Genomic DNA, 15,630 nt, shown 5'->3' with positions numbered 1-15,630 from the left:
TCTTCCTGTCTTCCTCTCCCTCTGTTCTTTCTCTGTGAAGTGGTAAACCCCACAGGACCACGGCAGAGCGCTAGCTGAAAGAGTAATTAGTGCTTTCAAAGTGACACTGCTCCACTTCATCCACAACTCCTATGTGCCACAGTACTCCACCACCCCCACCGCCACCTCATCACACTCCAGGCCCCTGTCATGTTCTCGTCAAGAGCAGCCACACCCAACCCGCTCCCCACCATTCACACAAGGGTACGCACCCGTTTGCACATGTAAGCACACGCACGCAAGCACACACACTCTCTGAAAGAAACATGAACCAAATACTGTCTTCCCCTGTATCCAACCACCTCATCTACCCTGTTTCAAGGAGTAATCCAGCAAGGGTATCGTTGTAATCCAGTACAGATTCATGTTATCTGTTGACATCCCTCATGAGGCGAGAACATTACTGTATAGTATATAATAATACGATTATTATAAAAGATTATAATAAGATTATGATAAGATAATAACATGATACGAGAGGGGTGACAATAAGCTCATACTATGGTGACAAACTCAGAGAGACAGATTGTTTCTGACATGTCTGTTATTTGTTTGGGAAATCGAGAGGAAAAAACAAAGCTGTTTGAAATGGAACCACTATCCATCACCTGTCAACACCAGATCTTCTGATTTAGAGAGATGCCTACTTTAACTATCATCACAGCTCTGAATAAAACTCTATACAGGTGGCTGAGTTATGTCTCTACACTCCCTACACTCCTGCCATACATCTGTGTACACACAGTATTTGTTCGTACAGTATAGACTTTACATTTGTGTCTGTTGTTAATCTTCTTGCCACATGACTGTGCTTACATCACAACTTGCAGATAGATATAGTATCTCTGCTTCCTTGTGTGGCTGCTGATCGGATTATTTAATTTAATAAACGCAGCACAAAAACGGAAGGTGGAAGGGCAGCCCCACTGAAGTGCAGTTCAGTTGAGCTAAATCACTGCTTCCCTTTGTCATAAAGCAGATTAGTGATCAGTCCACTCTGCTGCTATGTCTGGGAGGAAGATTACTGCAAGGTCCTACAGAGCACCACATGCTGCCGCTCTACTGCCTTTTAGACCATTACAATTACAGTAATGTGGTGGGTTAGGATGTGCATTGTTCAACCCTCCAGGGGACAGATGGTGAGGGTTTTGGATTGGTCTACCCAGCATGCTACCTCACAGACAGAGCAGGAAGGAAGTGTGGAAGGATCAACCAGTCCCACTGCAGAAGGACATCCCTCCCTCCCTCCCTCAATACTCACTTCAAATAAGTCAGGGAGGAAGTGTACTGAGTGCCATTGCAGTAGCAGGCCACTAGAAGGAGTTGTGTGTCTTTATAAATGAATCAACATGCTAGTCTGGTGTTGATTCCTTGAGCAGAAACATTGCCCTTCAATATGTCTTCACTGTATGGATCAAATTGATGATTTGGGATTTTACTTAAAAGTTGTTTTACTGATTTATAGAATGTCTCTACAGAATTGACCATGGCTGTAATAATAAGCAATTACCTTTGGAAATGTACTAAATGTGCATGTTTTACTCACATAAACTATGGAATTCCATGCTAAACAAAACATCTGCTATTTCAAACAGTATTATTGCCTCTCTCCCTTGTCTCCTATAATATTCATTGGTCTGCTTGAATTGTGCATATTTGATTTATTATCAGAAATGTTATATTTTTCTCTCTTACAGCGAAGTACATCGGCTGCTATATCGACGACACAGCGAAAAGAGCACTTAGGGGAGTGTCCTTTTTCGACTACAAGAAAATGACGGTCTTCCGTTGCCAGGACAACTGTGCTGAAAGGTAGGCCTGGGAATATAAAAACTCACAAACACGACGATTCAGTACAAAGACAACAAGCAATCAAATGTCCTCCAGTGTGCTTACTGTCCTTGCTACTTCTAAATTCATTGGTGGTTACTACTGTAACTGTTTGGCTGAGGAATGACAGGATAAAAAATGTTTATGTTTCAAACACACACTCACGCAGGCACGCATATACACATATACAAACACACAAACTCACGCAGGCACGCATATACACATATACAAACACACACACTCACGCAGGCACGCATATACACATATACAAACACACACACTCACGCAGGCAAGCATATACAAATATACAAACACACACAGTCACAGGGTGGGAGTGAGGAGTAAAGGTTGTGCACCTGATCAGTGTGTAGTAGATTAACATGTCTGGCTGAATGAAATTAGTCCTGTCTAATGGATATAGGGCCTTGTGCCAGCTATCATACTCTCTCACCCTCTCCCTCTCTCCTTCTCCTCAACATTAGCTCTCTATACCTGTAGTCTCTATACTTTTTTCACATTATTTCTCCCTCTCTTTCTCTCTCTCTTTCTTTCTCCCTTTCTCTATTTCTCTCTCTTTCTCGATTTCTCTCTCTCTTTGCCTCCTCTTATCATCTCTTCTTCAAATCGTCTATTTCTCCCGGTCCACCTTGCCTTCTACTGTCCCTCTCATTCTCCCAATGGCTCAGCCCAATGCATTCCATTACTAGAGAAAGAGAGGACAGCGAGAGGAGGACAACGAGAGAAGAGAGAGAGGGGAAGTAGAGAGCATGTTTTCATCTTCCTCTTCTGCTCCTCTCTCTTTCTCTGTACTCCAACCCCTCCCAGAGCAGGCTGCTCATATGCAGACAAATCCATAGCTGTGGGAAGTAGAGGTGCTAAGGATGCTGCGGCACCCCCTGAAAAATCTGAATAAAAAATATATATTATTTACACTGAAAAAATATATAAACACAACATGTAACAATTTCAAAGATTTTACTGAGTTACAGATCTTATGAGGAAATCAGTCAATTAAAATAAATTCATTAGGCCCTAACCTATGGATTTCACATGACTCGGAATACAGATATGCATCTTTTGGTCACAGATACCTTAAAAAGAAAGGTAGGGGCGTGGGTCAGACAACCAGTCGGTATCTGGTGTGACCACCATTCCTGCCGTGCGACACATCTCCTTCGCATACAGTTGATCAGGCTCTTTATTGTGGCCCGAGGAATGTTGTGCCACTCCTCATCAATGGCTGTGAGAAGTTGATAGTTATTGGTGGGAACTGGAACATGCTGTTATACAATCCAGAGCATCCCAAACATGCTCAATTGGTGACATGTCTGGACATGCAGGCCATGGAAGAACTGGGACATGTTCAGTTCCAGGAATTGTGTACAGATCCTTGCGACATGGGGACGTGCATTATTATGCTGAAACATAAGGTGATGGCGGTGGATGAATGGCACAACAATGGGCCTTAGGATCTCACCTTGGTATCTCTGTACATTCAAATTGCCATCAATAAAATGTAATTGCGTTCGTTGTCCGTAGCTTATGCCAGCCCATACCATAACCCCACCTTCACCATGGGGCACTCTGTTCACAATGTTGACATCAGAAAACTTCTTGCCCACACGACACCATACACGCTGACTGCGATCACTGACGTTGGTTATGACGCCCAACTGCAGTCAGGGCAAGACCCTGGTGAGGACGACGAGCACGCAGATGAGCTTCCCTAAGATGGTTTCTGACAGTTTGTGCAGAAATTCTTTGGTTGCTCTGGTCTCAGACAACCCCACAGGTGAAGATGCCAGATGTGTAGGTCCTGGGCTGGCATGGTTACACGTGGTCTGCGTTTGGGAGGTCAGTTGGACGTACTGCCAAATTCCAAATGGTTTTGTGTGACAAAACTGCACATTTTAGAGTGGCCTTTTATTGTCCCCAACATAAGGTACACATGTGTAATGATCATGCTGTTTAATCAGCTCCTTGATATGCCACACCTGTCAGGTGGATGGATTATCTTGACAAAGGAGAAACGCTCACTAACAGTGTCGTGTCTTTACTATGGATTAAGTGATATATGACTTGCTATTTTATCAAATCAATTCTCTGTAATTAATATTACCTGATTAAACTAATCATGTAAATGTAATTAACTAGGAATTCGGGGCACCACGGAAGGAGGTTTATAGAGCTGTTGTCTTTCGAATAAACTCTTAAAGACCTGGTAATATTGTATATCAATAGCAGTCAATTATCAATCATTAACTTATTCAGTCTCATCTGAACATCGTAAAATTCTTGGTTATCTTCACAAAACCTGGCTAACCAGTTGAATCAGCAATACAAAATTTGGTTTAACTATTTATTTACTAAATACCTAAATAATCACACAGAATTACATATAGTCTACACAGGATGGATCATACATTGATTACTAATTATGTCTTACAAGAAAACGTCCCTAGCGATTGGAACCGATATGACAGCTGGTTACACAAAGAAAGGGGGTTGGGTTTGAATGAAGCGTGGGAAGACTAAGGAACAAAAGGATTGGGTCTCTATCGGAACTTATGAAGCTATGCTATCGTAAATACAGAATCGTATGCATTCTAAATAACCGCCCATTTGGAAATGGAAAATGCAAGAAATATTTACTCTGATCTGCGCTTCGATAGATTGGTCGAAGATGGAAGGCTGGGTTGCCCAGCAGAGATCTCCCTTGTCCTTTGAAGAATATGTGTAACGGCGTTCATCTGTTGAAGAAAGAGAGTCGGACCGAAATGCAGCGTGTTGGTTACTCATGACTTTAATGAAAGAAAACACGGTACATGAAATAACTGATACTTAATACAAAAACAACAGAACGGAACGTGAAACTAATTACAGCCTCTGGTGACTACAACACAGAGACAGGAACAATCACCCACGAAATACAAAGCGAAACTCAGGCTGCCTAAATACGGTTCCCAATCAGAGACAACGAGAATCACCTGACTGATTGAGAATCGCCTCAGGCAGCCAAGCCTATACAACACCCCTAATCAGCCACAATCCCAAATACTACAAACCCCAATACGAAAAACAACATATAAACCCATGTCACACCCTGGCCTACCCAAACATATAACAAAAACACAAAATACAATGACCAAGGCGTGACAATATGTCTTGTGGTAGAAAGGATACGTTGTAGTATCGTAGTCGCGTGGTAGAACGTACATGTTGTAGTACCCTGTCTTTCTGAAGAGATTGTTTGTCCTTTCATAGCCCATGTTTACAGCTGCTGCTGATAACTCGACATCTTGGATGTATCATTTCTTTAGTGAATAAGAGTTCATAGTTGCCATACTATAAGATCATGCTATATTCTGGCTGGTATAGTCGAAGGTCATGCTTCCAGCATGTTGATCGTCACCTCCACGTTGAAATTAGCCCTTTTAAACGTAAGGACAGCTGTCCTCACGTCATCGGGAACACAATGTTAATTTCGTTAGGTTGTAGTCGTTCAACCATTCGCAACCAGAGCTCATGCTGAGGTTGGTTTAGTTCTGTAGTTGATATTAGCCCTTTTAAACGTATGGACAGCAGTCCTCACGTCATCGAGAACACTAGGTTGACTTTCGTCAATGGGCTTTTGTAGTGGGGGAGAGAAGGGTGTGCTTCATAGTTCACAACCAATGCCTGTTCACTTGGGCGGGGACACTGAGTGAGCATAGTTCACTTTTGAAAACAATTCTCTCATTTAGAAGGAAGAATTACATTGAATCTTTTCACAAATTGTTTCATATTTAAACATTTCAATTGCACAACAATTCCATGTGAATCTTACTTTCCAAGATACAGTTTATGTCGTCCTATCGTCAGTAATAATGTCTCTGATGACAACTGATCTGACATCATACTCTAAGTACCAATGAATATTTTAATCTGGTTGGATTACTGAAATATGGTTCCGTTCCCAACCTTTTGATGTTACCAGACTTTCTCTATGTTAACAAAGGGCCAAACTGTAGAGTAAAGAGAGAACAGAGCAATGTCATGACAACAGGAATGTAAACATATTTGCTAACAAAATCTGAGATAAATAAGCTTTGTGTGCATATGGAACATTTCTGTGATCTTTTAAACATGGGACCAACACTTTGCATGTTGCATTTATGTTTTTGTTCAGGTTATTATTGAGTACAAAAACAAAATTCTCCTCACACAAAATTAATGCACTGGGCCTTTAATAGTTAATTAATTTAACCATGAATTGGATTTGTATTCATTTTCATGCTGGGTTGACTGAGCAGCTGGGTCTTTTTTAATGTAATCCATATGTTATTTACAGGAGTCATGCACTATAAGGGGCCGTGGCTTTTATATAGTTATTTTTGGCCACCAGTGAGCATAAATGTCATCATGTTAAGTTTGTACAGTGCAAATTTTTGTTTTCCTTTAATGTTTTTTCACATGACATATTCCAATAAAACCTTAATAACATAGTAATAACATATTGTAACAAAGTGGTAACTATCCCAACACGGGGAAATGCATAGGCTCTTAAGGAACTCATACACGTGTGTAAGCTTCATTAAAGCTATAAAGGTTTCAGTGTTCAACCTTAACATGTGATAACAATACAACAGAACAGATTTACATTTACTCTCACTGGTGGCCAAAAATAACTATCTGAAAGCCACGCCCCTTCTAAGCCACACCTCTGGTCTTCTGATCTAACCCGCTGGGCCATATCTCAATAACTCAGTAACAATACTCCAGCATCCACAACCCAACTTTGCTGATTTAAAATAAAACAACCAAATTAAGTGACCCAATGTCTGCAACCCAGCAGTTGGGTCATCCTAACAAACCCAGCATTTTTTGTGTAAAGGCTGTGTAGTGTTGGCCATCTATTGACATTCTAAAGAACTCAGAGGAATCAAGTATGCATCTCTCATGTGCCACTGCCAGGTTACTGTACCCCAAGGAGTATACAGGCCATGTGTGTTTGATGGATAGAGCCTTCCAGAATATTGTACTCTGCATGGACTTCGGAATCAGCATCACCCTGGAAAATGTATTTCTTTAAAAAGCTCTGGTGTCTTGGTGCAGTATTACTGCATGCAATCTCTCTCTGGTCCCACCCTTGTCCACCCAGAGGGCTCTCTTCATCTTGAAGAGGGCGAGTGAGGTTACTGCTAGTTACCCAGCTGACTGTCTATGAGTCAATCACCCTATTACTGGACTGACTGCAGAGAGAGCTGCTGAGAGAGAGGCTGATGTGCGTCTTGCTACTGCATGCATAATCAAATTCTAAAATACAAGACCACTTACCTCTGGTCAGACATTGCAGACTGCAGTAGGTGAGTCGAGATGCTTACAGATTGTCAGGCAGTACTAGAATCACTGAGAGTATTGCTGCTGTAGGGACATTTTTATTTCTTATCATGTTGCAACCAATGCAGAATATTATTGTGTGAGACAGAGCCTCTCTATTATTATTGATGATATAGTTTTATTAAGTTTTCTTATTTTCAATCAACAAACAAACATGTAGCAGACATAAATATTTTTTTACTTAAAAAAAACAAATCACATTTGCAGCAACACTATCTGTGATCATATTATCTATTTCCAGCTTTTTCTGAGACAACAAGCAGATAATTAGTTTTACAGCATCTTACACAGCATGTACTTTATATACACACATTTCCTTAATCACCCCATTCACTCTGTCCAGTTTAAAATATAGTTGAATAGTGGAGACCAGAGTCCATTAGACCTGGGCTGTCTCTTGCTGAGGTCATAAGTGAGCTTTTAAAATCCACATTTTAAATGTAGGGGAGGAATTAGAAGCTCACACTAGATAATACATTTTTTAGCAAAGTATGTGATAGTCATAAACACATTTTCTATATCTGGATCAAGAACAAATTCCTGCTGAGCATTCTGAAGATAGAGACACAGGGTCATATCAAACTGTAATCTAATATTTTGTGTGCAGAAGTACAGTGCTCTCTACAACTCCAAAACACATGCATATACATCACACTACCGTTGGCCTTGTTTTTTTTGTTTTTTTAAAGAAAAACACGTTTTTTGTCCATTAAAATAACATAACAAGTTGATCAGAAATACAGTGTAGACATTGTTAATGTAAATGTAAATGACTGTTGTAGCTGGAAACGGCAGATGTTATATGGAATATCTTCCTAAATGTCAGAGGCCCATTACCAGCAACCATCACACCTGCGTTCCAATGGCACGTTGTGTTAGCTAATCAAAGTTTAGCATTTTAAAAGGCTAATTGATCATCAGAAAACCCTTTTGCAATTATGTTAGCACAGCTGAAAACTGTTGTGCTAATTAAAGAATCAATAAAACTGGCCATCTTTTGACTAGTTGAGTATCTGGAGCGTCAGCATTTGTGGGTTCGATTACAGGCTCAAAATGGCTAGAAACAAATTTTTTCTGAAACTCGTCAGTCTATTTTTGTTCTGAGAAATGAAGGCTATGTACTACTCCCTTCACAGAAAAGTGCAAATGGGCTCTAACCAGAATAGAAAGAGGAGTAGGAGGCACTGGTGCACGACTGAGCAAGAGGACAAGTACATTAGAGTGTCTAGTTTGAGAAACAGACGCCTCACAAGTCCTCAACTGGCAGCTTCATTAAATAGTACCAACAAAACATCAGTCTCAATGTCAACAGTGAAGAGGCGACTCCGGGATGCTGTTGCAAAGAAAAAGCCATATCTCAGACAGGCCAATAAAAAGAAAAGATTAAGATGGGCAAAAGGAACTCTGCCTAGAAGGCCAGCATCCCGGAATTGCCTCTTCACTGTTGCCGTTGAGACTGGTGTTTTGCAGGTACTATTTAAATAAAGGTTTGTCCGTCTTCGCTTTGACCTCTGTAAAACATCCCGAGGTCAAAGACCTGGAAATTCAACACCTCCATGTTATGAAACAAAGCATTCCATTCATTGGTCACTAAATGGATAGACAACTACTGTACTCACAAGACAAGAAAGACTCCTGTTTCTCTGGCCACAATGTGGGATGCTGCCAAAGCCACATTAAGATGTTTCCTCCTCGAAAAAGCAATGGAAGCACACATGTTAGAACTTGAGAGGGAGCTGGAACGTTGCGAAAAAGTACATGAACAATCCCCAGACAGTGCCACCTGGAGTCAAACTAAAACAGCCAAAGTCAACCTAACAGTGTTGCTCGTCCTACCGGCCCATAAGCTTGCTGGATTTCGACTACAACATTATTACCAGATTGCTCGCCAAAGACACTCCTCTTTCCAAAATAACAAAAACGTACCAAACTAGATTTACTAGAGACAGGTACTCTTCTGATTACTTTCGCCGTCTTTTTGATATTATAGATCAAGTAAAATCACAGAAGACCCTGTCCTGCTGGCTTCACTGGATGCTGAGAAGGCGTTCAACAGGATGGACTGGAGCTTTCTGTTCTCAGTCTTAGAAAGGTTCAATATGGACCCAAACTGTATTAAAGGATGCTCGCTGTCCCCTCTGCTCTACTTATTGGGGGCGGAGCCTTTAGTGGAGTTAATAAGGAGCAATCCAAGTATTATGGATGTTTATGGAGGTGGCCTTCAGCACAAGATTTCACTCCACGCGGAAGATGTCTTGCTCTACATATCCCACATCCTGAGAAATCAAGAGGACAAGTACATTAGAGTGTCTAGTTTGAGAAACAGACGCCTCACAAGTCCTCAACTGGCAGCTTAATTTAACTAGGCAAGTGAGCTAAGAAAAACTTTTTATTTACAATGATGGCCTTCCAGAAGGCAAAAGGCCTCCTGCGGGGACGAGGGATTAAAAAAATAAAACAATATAGGACAAAAATATAGGATAAAACACACATCACTACATAAAGAGAGACCTTAGACAACAACATAGCATGGCAGCAACACATGAAAACACAGCATGGTAGCAACACAACATGACAACAACATGGTAGCATCACAACATGGCAGCAGCACAACATGGTAGCAGCACAAAACATGTGTCACTGCCCCTCCTCTGTATTGCAGGGGCGGTTCCTCCTGCAGGCAGAGGTGGGTCGTTAGTGATTGGAGCCACCTGGGCTCAGGGTATTTAAACTGCTTCACTAACCACTCTTGTCTCTCTTTCTCTGCTCCTCCAGGTATGATCCTGTTTTGTTTGTTCCTTTGTAAGTTTTACGTAGTTTACACTCAGTCATATTCACACACACAGATTCACGCATCCCTGCACTTTACATACACCCTACATTATGATACTTTCACACCTCTTTCCCTTTTCTTTGTTTAAAGTTAATTGTTTTTGGTTTATAATAAAGAACCTTTTTGATTGGCCTATACCTGTTCGTGTCCCCTCCTTTTTGCCACAGGCTATGAGCCGGCCTGTGACACATGGTACAAACATTATTGGGCACAGACAACAGCACAAAGGGCAAGAGGGTAGAGAACAATACATCACGCAAAGCAGCCACCACAGTCAGTAAGAGTGTCCATGATTGAGTCTTTGAATGAAGAGATGTGGATAAAATGGTCCAGTTTTTTGCAGCTCGTTCCAGTCGCTATCTGCAGTGAACTGAAAAGAGGAGCGACCCAGGGATGTGAGTGCTTTGGGGACCTTTAACAGAATGTGACTGGCAGAACGGATGTTGTATGTGGAGGATGAGGGCTGCAGTAAGTATCTCAGATAGGGGGGGAGTGAGGCCTATGAGGGTTCAAAAAAATAAAATAAAAAATAAAGCAGTAGTTCTTGCGATGGGTATACAGAGATGACCGATTTACAGAGGAGTATAGGGTGCTGTGATGTGTCCTATAAGGAGCATTGGTGGCAAATCTGATGGCCGAATGGTAAAGAACATCTAGCCACTCGAAAGTGCTATGGGTTTTTTTGGTCGCATACACATGGTTAGCAGATGTTAATGCGAGTGTAAATGCTTGTGCCTCTAGTTCCGACCGTACAGTAATATCTAACAAGTAATCTAAAAATGTTGTGTAAAGGAATGATTAAGAATATGTACATGTAAATATATGGATGAGCAATGGCCGAATGGCATAGGCAGATGCAGTAGATGGTACAGGGTACAGAAAATACATATGAGATGAGTAATGTAGGGTATGTAAACATATAAAGTGACATTGTTTAAGTGACGAGAGATACATTTATTACATCCAATTATTAAAGTGGCTAGAGATTGAGTCTGTTGGCAGAAACCACTCAATGTTAATGATGGATGGCTGTTTAACAGTCTGATGGCCTTGAGAGAGAAGCTGTTTTTCAGTCTCTCGGTCCCAGCTTTGATGCACCTGTACTGACCTCGCCTTCTGGATGATAGGGTGGTTACCTTAGCTTTCTTGGGAACAGGAACAATAGTGACCCTCTTGAAGCATGTGGGAACAGCAGACTGGGATAGGGATTGATTGAATATGTCCGTAAACACACCAGCCAGCTGGTCTGCGTATGCACTGAGGACGCGGCTAGGAATGCCTTCTGGGCCTGCAACCTTGCGAGGTGAAAATTTGAAATACATTTTTTAAAGTAAGCTATAGGCCTAATATTGAATTGACACAGTGTCTGATCACGTTGTCTGCCAAATAGCCTATATGTTCTATAAACAAGATAACAGGCTGTAAATAGTGAATTTTCTCCCGAGAGACGCAGCTGTATCACATCCGGCCTTGATCGGGAATCCCATAGGGTGGCGCACAATTGGCACAGCGTCGTCCGGGTTAGGGGATGGTTTGGCCGGGAGGGCTTTACTTGGCTCATCGCTCTCTAGCGACTCCTTGTGGTGGGACGGGTGCCTGCAGGCTGACCTCGGTCGTCAGTTGAATGGTGTTTCCTCCGACACATTGGTGCGGCTGGCTTCCGGGTTAAGCAGGCGGGTGTTAAGAAGCGCGGCTTGGCGGGCCATGTTTCGGAGGACGCATGACTCGACCTTCACCTTCCGAGCTCTTTGGGGAGTTGCAGTGATGATACAAGATCGTAAAAGGGGCTAAAAATTTGGAAATAAAAGTAGGCAAAATATTTTGCAGGCCTAGGTTAGGCTATAGGGCCTATCCCTCACGCAGCCCCAAAAAATAATAAATAGACTGCTAAAATTACATTTCGCCGGGTGGCTGGAATATTGGATGGCAGATATGTTGTCTCACCTCCAATAGTAATAACAGTAATCGCTTTTAGTCATTGGTCTGTTTCTCAGTGGCCAGGATTGTCCTTCAAAAACCTATTTGCCTCTTCGGGAGTTTTGAAGTGTGATATGGCTCATTGGTGAAGAATCCTGAACGCATTTGGGTATTTGAATCACCTGAAGATGCCTTGGTTAATGAAGTGTTTCTTCACCTCGTCAAACTCTCAGCGCTTTCGACATATTCCAGCTGACAGGTCTTGGTGCAAGGTGAGTTTTGCGTTTTACACTGTAATGGTGTTGATTTTCACCGCCTGTAGCACTCGTTCCTTGTCAGTGAAATCTCAGGAAACGTATGACGATTGGGCGCGGTGGTTGTCTGGCTGCTGGTGGGGGCCTCAGTGCTTGGTGAGCTCTCTCCAGTTCTATGGGCCTGTCGGTGGACTGGTGGAGCCATTCTGGGGGGCTCAGTGACATGTTTCCCTCTTCTTTTTCGGACAGGGTTATTAGAACAGTTATACCTTCACCCCCTATTTTCCAGGTCCTCTGATTTTCTCTTCCAGATGCTCTGTTTCCTTTTCAGCATATGCTATTGTTTTCACTGCATCTGCCAGTGAGTTTTCCAATGATTGTATTCCCAAATCTGGCTAATCCAGGCACCCTACGTTGATGGCTATCTTGTTGTTGATGTCAGGCAAGGCATTTTCCAGGGTTGTCACTTTGTCCCCTATCACACTGAGCTGAGTTTGATGTTGAGTTCTGTATGTTTGGATCTCAGCTCAGAAAGGATGTCTTCGACAGAGGAGTAGGTTGGCAGTTGTTGGGCCTCGGGAAGGGATAGTCGTCATGCTCCTGGCTAATGGCGCTAGCTTTTTCTGAAGCTAGTTGTTTCTCTGAGGCTTTTTCCGCTGCTATTGCTCGAGTCTGTAGAACAGCAAATAACAGGCCCAGCCATACAGCCAAAATGTCACATGTAATGTCGACTTTTGTAACCACCATGGCTTTTTTTTACTAACGCTAATGGGATTTAACTTAAGAATAAGAATTGGAAATTACATGTGCGGAGCTATCAGTTCATGCGGCCACCTCGTTCAAGGGTCACGTGACCCCCCCCCACCCATTATTGATGATATTAACATGTTAACCCCCTCTGTTTTCCTTTCACCAGGGGATACCTGTATTCAGGCCTAGAGTTTGGGGCGGAGTGCTACTGTGGCCACAAGATCCAGGCCCCCAACGCCTCTGAGAGTGAATGCATCATGCAGTGTAAGGGCGACAAGGGCAACCTGTGTGGAGGGGCCAATCGCCTGTCCATCTACAGACTGGAGCTGAGCCAGGAGTCAGCGCGCCACTGTGAGCTTTAACCACCTATCACCACACTCCACCTGGGCATGGGTACTCCACTTAGGGGGCATGGTGCACCCCACACAATGACAAACAGAGGGGTACTGATAGGAGCAGCCAGGCAATCATACCACAGTGCTGTTCTCTTTCAACATGACTGACTTCTACCTCATATTATAGGCTAAAATGCAAAAAAAAACATTATAGGTTAACTAACTGCAAAGTAGATACTTGAAAGGATTCTACACAGTCCCTGGCACTGTTTTGCAATCAATGCTAATAAATTATGCTAATAAAATATTTAGTTCTTGGTGGTTTGACGGTGAATATTTTTTCCAGGGTCGGGTGCAACCCGGTTTAGTTGTTTACTTTTCCCCCAAAGAGCTGTGCTACCTAGCCCAGCGAGCCGTGTTTTTCACTTTGACACGGCTCTCGTTTTGTGAGAACAAAAACCCTGGTTTGCCCTAGAAAGCCTACGATCGCCAAAGGGCTAAATAAAAAAATTGAGACAGCCGTGTTGGTCTCTAAAATGATAAAGTTTGATCCCCACGGTGAATTATTTTAAAGTTCAATAGAAATCTAGATATTTCATTAAATACTACTACATTTATCGACACACAGGACCACGTGCTGACGTAGACCAATCACGGGCCGGCAGGCTACGAGGAGGCTTCCGATTGACTCTCTCAGGCAGGATGATTCAGAAATATGGCAAACTTCAAATTCAAGTAGTTCCGGCTTCATACGCCATCAGGAGTTTTCCACAGGAATACATGGATGATGTCCGGGTTATCGCTATGTACTGATATTAATGTCTATGGGTGGGACGGGTAGTTAAGTGTGATAGGATGTTCAGAGGCAACAGGGTAGGGTGCACCTCCTCCCTCTCCTTTTACTCCCTTTCAAACCCTTCCTCCTCCCCCACTTCTACTATCTCCTAGGTCTCTTAAACGATAAGCACATAGACACCAATCCACAATTTATGGTAGTATATCTTTTGGAAGTGGCTCCAAGCTTGTTTATATTCAGGGTTAAAATAACAACACTGTTCTGTAATTGTTGTTATTTCTCCTTTTTTCCTGTTTGCTGAAGCATGCATATTCCAGATGGCTGAGCATTGCTCTTTTTCAAATGTGTTTGAGCATGCTCTGACACCTCTGACCCTGATTGCAGTCATCATGTGACAAGAAACCTGCTGCATTCTTCAAAAGAGGAAATGAACGGGAATATGTTTTATCCTCTGTTGTCCTCTGCACTGCAGATTGTTATCATCCGGTTGTCTGGGAAACAGTGCAGCCTCCCATTTTCCCCTCTGATCAGCAGCAGAACGTTTGCAGAGTTATAATGTCCCTTTCCCCTATCTCTGTATACCTATTTGTAATACTGAATCAGAAAGATCATGTGTAGTCTCCACACGCATTAGATCTAGGCTAACTCATGCACTCATGCAGCTTAATATTTGCATCTATGATATGTTACCATGATGAGTAAGACACACAGACCTAATACAGTTAGAAAGGTGCTCTAGTTCTCGGGGCCCTGGGCTGATCATTTATAGTTAAGTGACACGCTAGCCGAGGAAGCTCCAATGAAGCATTTCATTACCAAGAAAGGAAAGGGTGTCTTTTGTGAGACGGCAGGCGGAGGAGATAGAGGAAGATGGACTTAACAGAGAATAGTTGAACTGAGAGACAGAGAGAGCGAGAGTGTCAATGTGCCTGTTATTTACTGTTATACAGTATGGCTGGGCCTGTTATTTACTGTTCTACAGTATGGCTGGGCCTGTTATTTACTGTTCTACAGTATGGCTGGGCCTGTTATTTACTGTTCTACAGTATGGCTGGGCCTGTTATTTACTGTTCTACAGTATGGCTGGGCCTGTAATTTGCTGTTCTACGGTATGGCTGGGCCTGTTATTTACTGTTCTACGGTATGGCTGGGCCTGTTATTTACTGTTCTACGGTATGGCTGGGCCTGTTATTTACTGTTCTACGGTATGGCTGGGCCTGTTATTTACTGTTCTACGGTATGGCTGGGCCTGTTATTTACTGTTCTACGGTATGGCTGGGCCTGTTATTTACTGTTCTACAGTATGGCTGGGCCTGTTATTTACTGTTCTACGGTATGGCTGGGCCTGTTATTTACTGTTCTATGGTATGGCTGGGCCTGTTATTTACTGTTCTACATTATGGCTGGGCCTGTTATTTACTGTTCTACGGTATGGCTGGGCCTGTTATTTACTGTTCTACGGTATGGCTTGGCCTGTTATTTACTGTTCTACAGTAT

The 15,630-nt window shown here is 42.5% G+C and overlaps 1 protein-coding gene across 1 annotated transcript in view; it reads left to right on the top strand.

The window, feature by feature from the left end:
• The window catches only part of LOC124034259 (WSC domain-containing protein 2-like), a 117,716-nt gene that overhangs the window by 84,020 nt on the left and 18,066 nt on the right, over positions 1–15,630 (top strand). The window contains exons 3-4 of the mRNA XM_046347191.1: positions 1,737–1,851; positions 13,169–13,353. Coding sequence (XP_046203147.1) covers positions 1,737–1,851; positions 13,169–13,353 — 300 coding nt within the window. The remainder of the gene's footprint in view (positions 1–1,736; positions 1,852–13,168; positions 13,354–15,630) is intronic.

This window comes from Oncorhynchus gorbuscha, linkage group LG04 (genome assembly GCF_021184085.1).
Source record: "Oncorhynchus gorbuscha isolate QuinsamMale2020 ecotype Even-year linkage group LG04, OgorEven_v1.0, whole genome shotgun sequence".
Lineage (NCBI taxonomy): Eukaryota > Metazoa > Chordata > Actinopteri > Salmoniformes > Salmonidae > Oncorhynchus > Oncorhynchus gorbuscha.
This window is presented reverse-complemented; position numbering and strand designations above follow the sequence as displayed.